This window comes from Enhydra lutris, unplaced genomic scaffold (assembly GCF_002288905.1).
Source record: "Enhydra lutris kenyoni isolate GAN:26980312 unplaced genomic scaffold, ASM228890v2 scaffoldscaffold6, whole genome shotgun sequence".
Taxonomy (NCBI): domain Eukaryota; kingdom Metazoa; phylum Chordata; class Mammalia; order Carnivora; family Mustelidae; genus Enhydra; species Enhydra lutris.
In genome coordinates, this window is record NW_019154090.1 from 45030017 (window position 1) to 45043194 (window position 13178).

General features: G+C 41.4%; 1 protein-coding gene across 4 annotated transcripts in view; it reads right to left on the reverse strand.

The window, feature by feature from the left end:
• LOC111141378 (Ral GTPase activating protein catalytic alpha subunit 2) overlaps nt 1-13178 on the reverse strand; it is a 316071-nt gene that overhangs the window by 230923 nt on the left and 71970 nt on the right. For all 4 annotated transcript variants that reach the window (XM_022493879.1, XM_022493878.1, XM_022493876.1 and 1 more), the window contains exons 6-9: nt 11898-12075; nt 10996-11111; nt 6932-7070; nt 4962-5161 (exon numbers count right to left, since the gene is read on the reverse strand). In XM_022493879.1, the coding sequence (XP_022349587.1) occupies nt 4962-5161; nt 6932-7070; nt 10996-11111; nt 11898-12075 (633 nt within the window). The remainder of the gene's footprint in view (nt 1-4961; nt 5162-6931; nt 7071-10995; nt 11112-11897; nt 12076-13178) is intronic.

The following is a 13178-nucleotide window of genomic DNA, read 5'->3' on the forward strand; positions in this document are numbered from 1 at the left end:
TCCCATCAACCCTCCCCAACATCTGGTTTCTTCTCACTGACAGCTCATACTAAGACCTGTCCACTGTCAGGGTCAAGCTAAAGGGGGCACCACAAACTAGGTGGGAAATGAGAGGATGCAAACACCATTCTGGTGGGGATGCCTGAGGCCATTGAATGACCCTGTCATGATTCTCCAACACAGCTGGGGGCAGCCTGCACCGCCTGGGTAGAGCTCTAGACACAGAAAGTACTGGAGTGGCAGTCAAAAAACAAATGTATTTGTGTAACATATAAACTCCTCTAGGGTTGTCAATTTGTGGGATTCACTTTTTCTAACTGTTCACCCCATGAAATACAATTTCAGGAAACCCACAGCCCATGGATCATTATTAAAGGGCACATTCAGACTCAGTCAAAGTGTAACTAAGGGTTATCATACAAATAAATACGGTATCATTCAAAAAAGCTGATACCACCTCAAACTTTCTTTTCCATTCCCAAATGGGCTTTTATGGGTTTTAATGTCAATTAATGTGTTTACAGAACAGGTAAAAAATGGCAACTACTTAAATTTTAACATCAACACTTTGTTTTCTCTAATGTATGTTGAAGTACTTTTATCTCATACAAATATGAATTACTAAGGACTAAATCATACTTCGCTGAACACATTTTCAGCTAAAATGATGCACCAAGATGTACAGCTTTGGTCAGGCTTATGCTGTTGTTGTCAACATAGTATACGGGGTGTAAGAGCTACTGTCTTTTCGTTCTCCCATGGATATTTGTTCTACCAGATTCTTCAAGTGGTAAGAAAACTTAGTCTAGAAGATACACTAATTCCTCTCCGTCCTGGTGAAAAAATACTGTTAAAGGCATTAGTGTTAGATCCAGAAGCAAATCCACTTTGCAAAAAAACACACAAAAAAAGCTCTCAAACATGATATTTAATACAGTGATAAGGGCAAAAGTGTAAACTCCATTTGGAAACAGCACTTAAAATACTGTTTTAAAGGGCTTTTACAACAGCAGTATATTCTGTGAAAAGAGATTTTGGATCAACTGATGGAGTCATATTACTTTACCTAGGCAAAATTAGATTAAATTTGAAATTCCAAACAAAAACTTTTAGGACACAAATGAAATTATATGTGCTTTTATTCCTGCAACTGTCTCCAAAATCTAATATTCAATGGTTTAAATTGCTGCATTTCTCATTTGCAATGCAGATGAAGAGAGGAACACAGCAGACACATGTGAGATGAGATGTGAGGCACAGAAGGGAATACAGGAGGCAACTCATCAGCTGAATAGTGACTCCCCCAAAGATGTCCATACCCTAATCCCCAGAAGCTTTGAGTACCTTACCTTACCTGGCAAATAGGATTTAGCAAGCATGATTAAATTAAGGTGTGAGGGGGGAGAGATTATCCTGAATTATCTGGGTGGTCCCAATGTAATCATGAGGATCCATAAGGAGACAGGAGGATCAGAAACAGAAGGCAATGTGAAGATGGAAACAAAGGGATAAAAGGTGATGTAATGAAGGGCCACAAGCCGGGGAATGCAGGCAGCTCTAGAAGCTGGACAAGGCAAAAAAATGGATTCTCCAGAATGTGTTCCTCCAGGGGGTATAGCTCAGTGGCGGAGCATTTGACTACAGAATGTGTTCCTCCAGAAGGAACACAGACCTGCCAACATCCTGATTTTACCATACTGAGACTGATTTTGAACTTCTGAGCTCCAGAACTGCAATATAATCAATTTGTGTTGTTTCAAGCCACTGAAAGTTTGTCATTTGCTACAGTGGCACTAGAAAACCAGTAGAACAACTCACTGTGAGACTTATTGAGAGTCTGTACAATGGGAGTGACCATTTCTATGTTCGGCTCTCTGCAGGGTGTGGTAGCACTGGACCTGGATAGTTGACTGCCAGCACCCATTCCCCATCCCTGATAGAACCCCAGTGCTCCGTGTGCCTCCTCCCCTGCAGCCCAGGTCATGGGAAGCTGGCCCCATCCACAGTACCAGGGAAGGGCTCTGTCATGGAAGCCAGTCATGTCCCTTCTGGGCCATTCACATAGCCAACTGTATGTGAGTCAGTGCCTTGTTACTATTCTAGGAGAAACAGGTAACCTAAGTTGTTCTACTCACACAAATGGGAAGGGCTTTACAGAAGTATCTGGGTTGTCTCTGAACATGAACAAGGAAGGCCATGCCCCTGCTGCTGGCAGCCATCTTACAGTCAGCAGGGAGTGGAAGACAAATCTGCCAGAGGGAAAGGGCAGAGTAGGGAAAACTAGAGAGAATCATGGAGACAGTGTGAATTAACTACATTCTCTGCCAGTCGTGCCATGAGCTGCTTCTTCATGAGATTGAAATATTTCTTTTTTATCTTTTAAGACAGTTTGAGTTATGGAGTCTTTTTCTGTTAGGATGAGACAACCATCCAAACTGATTCAGGAGGTCAGACCTTTATGGACACTAAGAAAGCTAGATAATAAAACTAGATGACTCACAAGTGTGAGAAGTCTCCTTTCCAGCTAAGGGAAAAAAAATATGCTAGAACCTTGAATCCATGGTTAATCTGCTATTCTTGCTACTTTTCATCATCCAACTGTATTTTTCAAAAATGAGAAACTTACTCACTAAATACATTGATGGTTTTCTGAAATTTTGAAACCAGGTAGGCAGCAGTCACAGCCTTTAAACAGACTGTTTTGAATTGATTTAGTAATCACACAAGATACAACCTAAAATTTATCAAAGAGTGTGACTACATTTCTTATATACGATTTCATACAAACTTCTGTCTACCTGATTGATTTTTAGTTTTTGTCTACTTGATGGATAAATAAAGGTCTCTCAATATGGTCCAGAACTAACAGTGTTCCCTGGCTCATAGTGAAATCCAGGGTCATTTTTATTTCCTCTTCCATGAACTTCTCATTCCTCTCCTTTTGTCTGTTTTACAATTGGACTGCTTGTCTTCTTCTCAATTTGTATGTACTCTCTATATATCAGAGGCACGAACTCCTTGAAAAACTCTGATGTTACAGATGCTTTTTACAGCCTATTGTCCGTATGTGGTTTTACTTTGTCTTTTGATAAACAAACCCTTTTTTTTTAAAATAAAGTGACACCTCATTTCTTCTAGGGTTTGTGGGTCTGATCTCCACCTCAGGTAGTCTACCAATGCCCAAGTTTATACAATTCCTCTAGATTGTCTCCTCAATTCTTTATCATTTTGTTTTTATATTTAGACCTTAAATCAATTTAGAACGTCAATCAATCTGACATCTGCTTACATATGTGATAGGAAGCAGGGTTCTAAGAAAGAGAGAGAGAAAGACAGACTGAGAGTTTTTTCAGCTCTGCGGGTTATATATTAGATTCAATGTTCAATGCTACTCTGTCCCATTTTCTAGAAGGAACTGGTAGTTTCTATCTGGAATTCTGGTAATTTTTTCTTAATCCCTGAAAGTCAAAGAGGTTTATGTATGTTTAGGTTAGCATCTGTTCAGCTAATTCTCCCTGGGACTAGAAGGCCTTGTGAATCAAAGGCATGACTTTTTTTCAGCTCAAGTAAATTCTGCATTAGTTCAATTATCACTTTTGATCTTTTCTCCTTTTTTCCTCATGATACCTGCAAGATAGGTCTGGACCTGACCTCAGATTTTATTTATTCATTTCTGATTTCCATCTCTTTGAATTTTTCCTCAGCGTTATGAGATATTCCTTTGGAAAATCACTTTGTTCTCAGTACTGATCATTACTGTTTACAGTTTTCCTATTACATTTTTAAACTAATGAATTTAAGGTTTTTTAAAGCTTTCTTTTATTTTTATTTTTTATAAAGATTTTTAAAATTTATTTGACCCAGAGAGAGAACAAGAGATTGAGCACAAGCAGGGGGAGTGGCAGAGGGAGAGGGGGAGGGAGAAACAGACTCCTTGTGGGGAGCAGGGAGCAGGGACACCAACGCAGGGCTTGATCTCAGGCAGACACTTAACCAACCGAGCCACCCAGGCGCCCCAAAGGTTCCTTCTAAAATCTTCAGTAAGTATTTTGCTGCTCTTTACTGGAATTGTAGCCCCCTCAGACGTCCTCAACAATAAATTTCTCCAGCTCTGTAGTCAGTTCTTAATCAATGAGGACACATGCTCTGGACCTCAGTTTGGTGCTCCTCCACCAAGATGCTACCTGCCACTCAGATATGTGCACTCTTCCAGCTCAGGCCTAGTCACGCTTCTAGAACTCCAGGGCATCAGCGAACCTGCTCTAAGGGGACCATGCTTTGTGCATAAAAGCAGGCCCCTGCCATGAAGCAGCTGCTCTCAAACCTCCCCAAGTGGTCCTGCTCTACCCAGCACAAAGTCCCTAAGTAACTCAATCTGCTAGGAAAGCCCATTTCTCTGTGACCAAGGACCAGAAGAGAGGGAAGGTACACCATGGGCCCCACACAGAAAGAGGTCTTCACTGAAGGCCTTCGAGAGAGACGGCCTTTTCTTCCAGGCATACCATGATGGCACCCCAAAATCCTGAGATGCTCTTCCACTCCTCCCACTGAGATCCCAAAAGGGCACTTGGGAGTTGCATGGGTCCTTCCAACAGCCCACTTAAATGATTCATGAGGGCCTGCCTGGTCCTGGGGATTGGCAAAGGCAACACAGGCCCCTGGTCTTATGCTCTAAGGTCACTGGTACTTGAGCAAAGGAGGGAAAATCAGACGGTCCAGGAGCTATTTTCTCAGAACATCTCCCTGGCCCCCAAGATCACTTCGTCATGGCAATGTCAACAGAGCACAGCAAGTGCTACCTCAGAGCTCCCTGACACCTCAGCAATAGAGAGAGAGCCCACCCATAAACCCAATCCCTAGAACCACCATTCTTGAGGCACCAAAAACCCTAAGAGTCAATTACTTTGCTATGTGTTAGCATATTTTTATCTATGTAAAAGGTAAGAAGATGAATGGCATACCTGTATGATTTTGGGCAGTACATCAACTCCATTTTTAGTGTTTTGGGCTGTAGTTAGATACTTCTTTTCCAAAAAGAAAGTTACAATCCATTTAATAAAAACAACACGAGCTGCCATGTATGGAATTTTTGTACTGTAAATGTTTTCATTGTCTCGAGTTGTAGTAATGTACACTGGCTTTGGTCTCAAATGAGGGATGTCTGAAAGAAAAAAGAATACCGGATTAGGTGAGTGAGTGTAACCCCCACAAACAGCTCAGTTTTTAACAAAGCAGATACACATTTGGTTGTATGAACAGCAACTAAAATTAAAGTACCAGAAATTCTTAAAAATGACATCTTTTGGTAGACTTGTTTCTAATTCTGCCTTGCGATCTGACCAAGATGGGACAGTGGCTACTGCTACTGCTTGCTTGTTACAGCTATGGCATACAGCTGTGGAAGTACTAAGCTAATAACTCTCTAACAGATTTCAGTAATAATATGCGACTCTAATGTAAAAATATTTTCACATATATTATAACAAATTTAATTTTATTTTAGGACTGAAACAAATCTAAAAGCATGTATAGATATTTTTCATCATTTTAGGTATTTTATTACTTTTCAATAATTTTAGGTATTTTAACATCCAATACTACACTAATCAAATCTATGAGACTAGTTTTAAAGCCTTTCCCTTTAGATGAATCCAAAGAATAGAATCAGTATCAACTACTTTATGTCTGAAAGAATTCATCTTTGAAGTATTAGACATCACCATTTTCATTCTTTTTTATTCTTTAAATGAAAATCCTTTTTCATTCTTTAAATTTCATAATCAAAACAAAAAATTACATGGTATTGGATTTGAGCTGCAACTTGCTATATGTCCAATTCCTTACTAACTTTCATACAGCTGGTGGTACCTGCATGAGGCAGACAAGTTCTCAACAAAGAACTTTATTTTCAGTATATTAAAGTGTACTATGTTTTCCACAGTGAATATAGACTATTTACAAAATCAGAAACTAGTTCTGGAAAAAATACCCACATACAGATAGCTAACAAATACATATATCAATAACTCTAAAGGTTAGTACTTCTACATCTTTTGAAATGCATCAAGTTTCTGCTGTTTTCCCCTGATCCAAGCATGCACATGTGTGTGTATATAAATAAACACCCAAAGTCAACTGATTAGTAGTCCACATTCCCCAGATGGATTAATGTCTACTGTGACCTTTTCCCCTCCAAAATTATTTCTGATTATTCACTTTAACTAATTTTGCCTGCTTTCAAACAACAGGGAGAAGAAAATTTGCCTCTCCCCCCCGGCACCAACCAAAGGGATACTTCTGTCCTGTGAGCCTTCATTTTTCATAGAAGAAAAACTTCAGCAGCCAAACTAGAAATTCCTTCATGTTTCCTCCCTTTCTGGGGCTTATTGTCCCTAGGTTGCCCAGCTGCCCAAATATTGGCCCCTCCATAAGAAGCTGTACGTAGCACCTGCTGGATGAAAGATCCAGGATAAAAGAAAGGGCCTACTGTGGGCAGCTGCGTGGCCTGGGCTGGCCTGCCTCCCCATTGGCCAAGGTCTGTAGTCACCATACCCCACCACCCATAAGAAAAGACTTAAGGAAATGCAAACTTTAACATCCTTGTGTGAGATAATGAACATGGTCTTCAATGAAGAGTTTCAATTAAAAAAAACCTTAGAAGATTTTAAATATAATTACATCAAAAAAAATCATGACACATACTGAATTATTTCTGAGTACAGGAGCCACAGTCTCCCTGAGGTACAAATAAATAGTTTGTACAAATAGGTAAAATCATTTATTAGGAAACTTTAAACCTCTTAAAATAAAGTTACCATTAAATATAAGAATAAGAGGACTATTCTACTTAAAAATAAACAAAAGTCACTTTGAAAGAGAATGGACAGCTTCCCTGTGGACATCCACTATACACGTTCCAATCAGTACTTACCAAGTACAGGTTTGTAGATGTTTGTTAACTTAGTAAATGATGGAAATAAATGAGGAAGATAATACTTTCGAAACAATGTAAAAAGAAATTTAAAACCAGTATCTTGATTCTCCTTATTCTTCCACTCCAAGCTTGCAGCCTTTGGATAATATGTGGGAAAGAACATATGTACATTTACATTTTAACTTAATGTCTACTAAACTGAAATGCTGTTATCTTAGTAAAATTCCTAACCTAAATAAAAAAAAAAAAACCCTATGTTGACAAATACTGTTGACAATCATGTAATGAAATCGTATCTTATAACTCAAACAATGACAAGAATGAATATTTCAAAAGAAAATGGTTAACTATGTTAAAGATATTTTTACTGAGTATTAAAAAAAAATCAACCAACAATATAATGTGTTTTTAAACTTGTTCTATTCATCACGCCTGTATTTTTTTTTTCCACCAGTTCTCTATAATGACTTAACATTCTTTCTGTCCTTAAAACATTTAGTCAGATGTAATCTGGTACTATTTTTTTTTAACTCAAAAAGGGCCATTTATAATAAACAGGAATTAAGGAAATAATCCCTTGCAAGAATTTCACCCAATATTACCTACATGAAAAATCAGTATCATTAGAAGGCAAAGCTACAGAAACTTGGAAAGTGCATTGTCCTTATTAAAAGCAATCCCCAGGCTAAGATAAACCAGGCCTGCCTGCCAGTCCAGCTACACCTGTCACAGGCTCTTAATACTGGGTAGAACACAGAGCACTCTAAAGCATAGCTTCCCAACCTCCTTCATGTCACAGCCCACTTAAAAAGTGGAAACATCTGTGCAGGAGCAGAGGTCAAGGGATGAGGGTTTTTGGCTGCCCCTGGGGCAGAGGGGCTCCACATCCATAGCCTGTCAGCAGTTCTCGGGGTGAGCCAAGGGAGAAAGTCTGCTCGAGGACTCAGTAGAGAGAATGGAGGGAATAAGAGTGGGATGGATACAAACATAAAAGTCTGCATGCGATTCAGGGGGTTCACAGTCTGCATAAAAATCCCCATCCTATAACACTGGCATCCTTCCTCCAGTGGGATTCTGGGGATTATGTGTTATCTGAGGTTGCACAGCTCTTTAGCAACACATCTAGAATGAGACCCAAGTGCCCCAATACATCCAATTTCTCAATACCACATGCCAACCTCTGGGGACAGATGGAATGTCCTACCACTTCTGAACAGGTGGAATTTGAAATGCAGGTGGAATGGGCCAGTAGGGCCAAAATGCACAGCTTCTAGAAGACAACATAATACTCCAGTCTGCTCTTGGGACTTTGGAATCCTTGTGTTTCTGGTGCTGGCCAAAGGAAATGGGAGAGGAGAGCAGAAAAGATTGCCCAATAGGACAGAGTAGTCAGAAAGGGAGGCAAGGACCAAATCTTGAGGGACAGCAGAAAGAAACAACCCCCTTGAGAAAACTGGCAAGAATTCTGCCTCACATTTCATCCATTTTGAGTTTATCTTTGTGAATGATGTAAGAGAATGGTCGAGTTTCATTCTTCTGTATATAGCTTTCTAATTTTCCCAGCACCATTTATTGAAGAGCCAAGAGGCCCTTCAACAGATAAATGGATAAAGAAGTTGTGGTTCATATATATGTGGTTCATATATATATTCCATTGTATAATGGAATAGTACTTAACATCAGAAAGGATGAAATACCCACACCTAAATGGTGGCATTTGGGTTAACACGGATGGAACTGAAGGGGATTATGCTAGGTGAAGTTAAGTCAAGCAGAGAAAGACAATTTTCACATGGTTTCACTCATATGTGGAACATAAGGAATAGCAGAGGACACTGGGAGAAGGAAGGATAACTGAAGGGGGGAAATTAGAGGTGGGAGCCAAACCACGACAGACTATGGACTCTAGCAAACAATTTGCAGGTTTCGGAGGGGAAGAGGGTGGGGACATGGGGTAGCTGGGTGATGGGTCTTAAGAAGGGCATATATTGTAATGAGCACTGGCTGTTCAACGCAAATAATCAATCACTGAACACTACATCAAAAACTAATGATCTATTGTAAGGTGACTAACATAACACAATATAAATAAATAAATAAATAAATAAATGAATGAATGAATGAATGTAAAGTGGCAAGAAGAAAGGGAGAAGGAAAGTAGGAAGAAGACATTAGGAGAGGAGAGAATATCATGAAGAAGGGGCAGTCACTGTCAGATCACCTGAAAGATTAAGTAAGGCAAACACTAAAGTGTCCTTCCTCTGGACTTGACCTCTAGACCTCCTTCATGGTCTTAGGCCTCTGTCTCAGCAGTGACAGGGCAGAGGCAGGTGGCAGTGAGTGTCAGGAGAGGAGGTGGACTGAGCAGAAATTATAACATCAACAAACTTGGTTGTGGAGAACACAGAGACTGGACAGAGTTCCCAGGAAGAACTCAGAGACGTGAGAAGTGCTGGCTGAGAAAAGAATTCAGTAGCTTCTTTTGGAACCATACCAGAAATGCAGACTAGGGGAAAGAGATCATGATCTTAAATCATGAACTAATGATAGTAACAGAATTCAGCTGGTAAACTCAGAGAAAGGAACACATGATATCAAGTAGGTCTGTGCTGGTGGCACCGAGAGATACTTCCATATGCTTTCGCCCAAATCTTCCTGCCGGCTCTGCCTGTTCCTGATCTGCCCGGTCAGCCTCTGGACTTGCCTCCTCCTCCACCCCACCTTGCCAGCATACGATCAGGGGCCAGGAAGAAGCAAAGAGGCAAAAATAGACTCATGTACTATGACGTAATAGAAAACACACATGGGCCTCTGCCCTCATTTCCTGGCATAGAGACCCTAAAACCCTTGTAATTTCCTAAGTGATAAGAGCACTGGGGGCACCTTTTCTTCTAGTAACAACTCTGGGTGGGCTCCCACAAGGCTCCTGAGTGAGGACTCCTCAGCAGGAAGACCACGCCACACCATGATTTGAACTTAGAGTCTTCAGCGCCCTCACCCCATCCCCTCCATTCCTCTAGAGAGGGGAGAGGGGCTGGAAGCGGAGCATGTCCACGTGAGGAAGCCTCCATAAAAATCCCAGTAAGCAGGGGTTTCAAGGAACTTCCAGGTGAGTAATCATATCCATGGAGCAGGAGGGTGATGAACCCCAACCCCACAGGAACAGACATTCCTGTGCTTGGGACCCTCCCAGACTGTGCCCTTTGTGTCTCTGCATCCGGCTGTTCATCTGTATCCTTTATCATACCTTTCATAAATTGCTGAATGAAAACAAATGTGAGCCACTCAGTTGAACCTGAGGAGGAGTTGAAGGAACCCCTGATTTGTAGCCAAGTTGTAGAGAAGTTGTAGGTAACCTGGGCCCCTCCTACTTGTGACTGGCACCTGAATGTGATGGAACAGTCTCACGGGACTGAGCCCTTAACCTGTGGGATCAGATGCCATCTCAAGGCAGACAGCGTCAAAGCTGAGTGAAACTACAGGACACCCAGCTGGCGTCGCAGAGTTGCCTGGTGAGGGAAAAACCCACACACTCAGTAACCATAAGTATTAGAAATGAAGTGTTCTGGGGCGCCTGGGTGGCTCAGTGGGTTAAGCCGCTGCCTTCGGCTCAGGTCATGATCTCAGGGTCCTGGGATCGAGTCCCGCATCGGGCTCTCTGCTCGGCAGGGAGCCTGCTTCCCTCTCTCTCTCTCTCTCTCTGCCTGCCTCTCTGTCTACTTGTGATCTCTCTCTGTAAAAAAAAAAAAAAAAAATTTTAAAAAAAAAAAAAAAAAAAAAAAAGAAATGAAGTGTTCTGTGTGAATGTGGTAATAATATGAAAGTAGATCGGAGAACTGAATTGTTTCCTTGACATACACACTCACACAAAATATTATGTATGCCAGGTCTTTGCTGATGTTATCTGGCACATATTCTAGTTCTAGTGAAGTACCACAAAGAATCACCTCAAAGAAAAAGCAAAATTAAAAATATGAATGAGCTGGAAGAAAAGATGCAAGGTTTTCTCTTTCCCATCGAGAGGAAGACCATTCCCGAATTATCCATGATTTTGCTCTTACCTGAATAACCATATATTTCAACAGTATTTGAAGAAAAAAGCATGTTTGGTCCTCAGCGATCTTTTCCCCTGATATGGCTGGCAGGAGCGGGGTGATTTCTTCTGGATATATCTTTGCTGCAGAATGGGGGGGAAAAAAAGAGAGTTCTTTCACCAAAGTTCAAAGGGTTTTTTAAAAATGGCCTCCATTAAAATCCATCTGCCCCTCCACTGGAACCTGCTCACACTACACTCCAGGCCAGTGTGCATCAAGGGCTTGGAAATATGGTACAAATGCCCATGAAGCCACCTCTCCCTCTAAACCATTCTTCTCTCTGCCAAATTCTGCTTTGGTCAGCCTAAGGATCAAGTACTTGTCACTGGAAAATAAAGTGATATGCATTAATCAATCAATGGCCCTAATGGGCAAGTTTCTTAAAAACTCATGGGACACAAATGGCTGCCATGACTACTCCCAGGAGGCAGCTACTGTCCTTCCATGAATGCAGCATGAAAATACACAGCTGGGTGAGCAGATGAATATCCACTCATGAAATAATCATGATGAGGACAATAAACAATAGTTTCAGATGTTGGGTTTAAATCTCATTCACAGCCATGAAAACACTCCAGATATATTATATGTCTCTACTTCCTGCCATTCCCAACATTTGATTCCTCCCTTCCATTCCTGTTTCCACCACTTCAGTAAATGTCTCCTGTCCTTATTTCATACAAAATAGGCTCTGATTCTTTCTATTCTAATGTCTGTAAGACTTTACTGTGAATATGAGCAGGGAATAATTCCTCTTCCGAACCCATCTACGAAATAAAGATTTTTATTCAGGATCATGACAAACCAAGGAATCCCTCAATAGAACTTCAGAGTCATTTCAACCTGTAAGGCTGGCTAATGCTTCTCACCATCAGCCACACCAGGGCTAGGATTGATGAGTGTCTCCAGTGTACACGGCCCTCTGGACGACATGATCGCTGGGAAACCAGGCACGAGGCAAGCAAAAATCAGCACCTGCTCTTCTGCACAGTTTGTCTGAAGTGCTTGAAGCCACAGAAGAAACAGCCTGATTCCTTCACATCTTATCTAAAAACAAAATTAAAGGCGACAAATTTAAACACATGTTTATGCAGAGATGCAGTGCAACGCAGATTCAGTTCTGAGAAAGAAAAACTAGAAGTTAAAGGTACTGTTAAATTCCTGAACAAAGTTCTTAGTGACAAGGAAGTAGTTGTGCCACAAGAAGCATAAGGGTGAGAACTTGGGGTCCGGAGCCACAGTGCCTGGGTTCCAATGCAGGCTCTGCTGCTTGCTGGCTTAGCAGTGGCCAGTGGAGAACCACTGAACTTTTCTCTTTGCATCCCCCTCAGAAAAATGGGGATCATAACAGAATTTACCACAAAGCACTGGCACACGGTTCAGTGACTTACAACAGTGCCCATACCATCAACAATTGGTTAATCACAAAAACAATGCAAAGATAATCGTCCTCCAAATTTACTGTGTGCTTTGAATAGGGTTTTTGTATGTCACTACAATATGCACATGTATCATGTAATGTTCTTGAAAAATTTCAGAGCTAAATAAGACCTTGAAGACCTGGCTCAGTGGGACAGGGCAGCTCTCCAGCTTCCCTGCCTCATGTCCCTACTCTGCTCTCTCCAACAGCTTCCCTGTGCTCTGCGCGCCCAGCATGACTTGGTGGAATACATCACTCAAGCAGATGGGCCCTGTGTCCTCCTCTACACTTACTTTCAGCTCTACCCCACTCCTAGAATTCAGGTAAGTACTTCTGTTTCTCTATTTCTAAATGGCTAAAAGGATAACACCAAAATAAGAAATGAAATAAGGAAAATAACAAGTCAGATGAAGCTGAAAGATGTAGTGAGCTCTAAATGCAGGCACCTGAGCTGAGTTGCCTGATCACCTCTCAACTACACCAAGGTGGTGCAGATTCCTTAAGAAGAAGTGTTTAAGCCAAACGTGAGGCTCTCCTGGAAAGCTGAAAGAAGAAAGGGGAAGGGAGAGAGAAAGGGAGAGGGAGAGGTGAAGGGAAAAGGGAGAGGGGAAAGTGAGAGGGAGGGAGAGGGAAAGGGAAGGCAGAGGAAAGGGAGGGGAGGGGAGGGGGGGGAAGGGGCAAGCTTCACTGACTCCCCATAGAAGTAAAATACACCAAGACAGATCCTGTA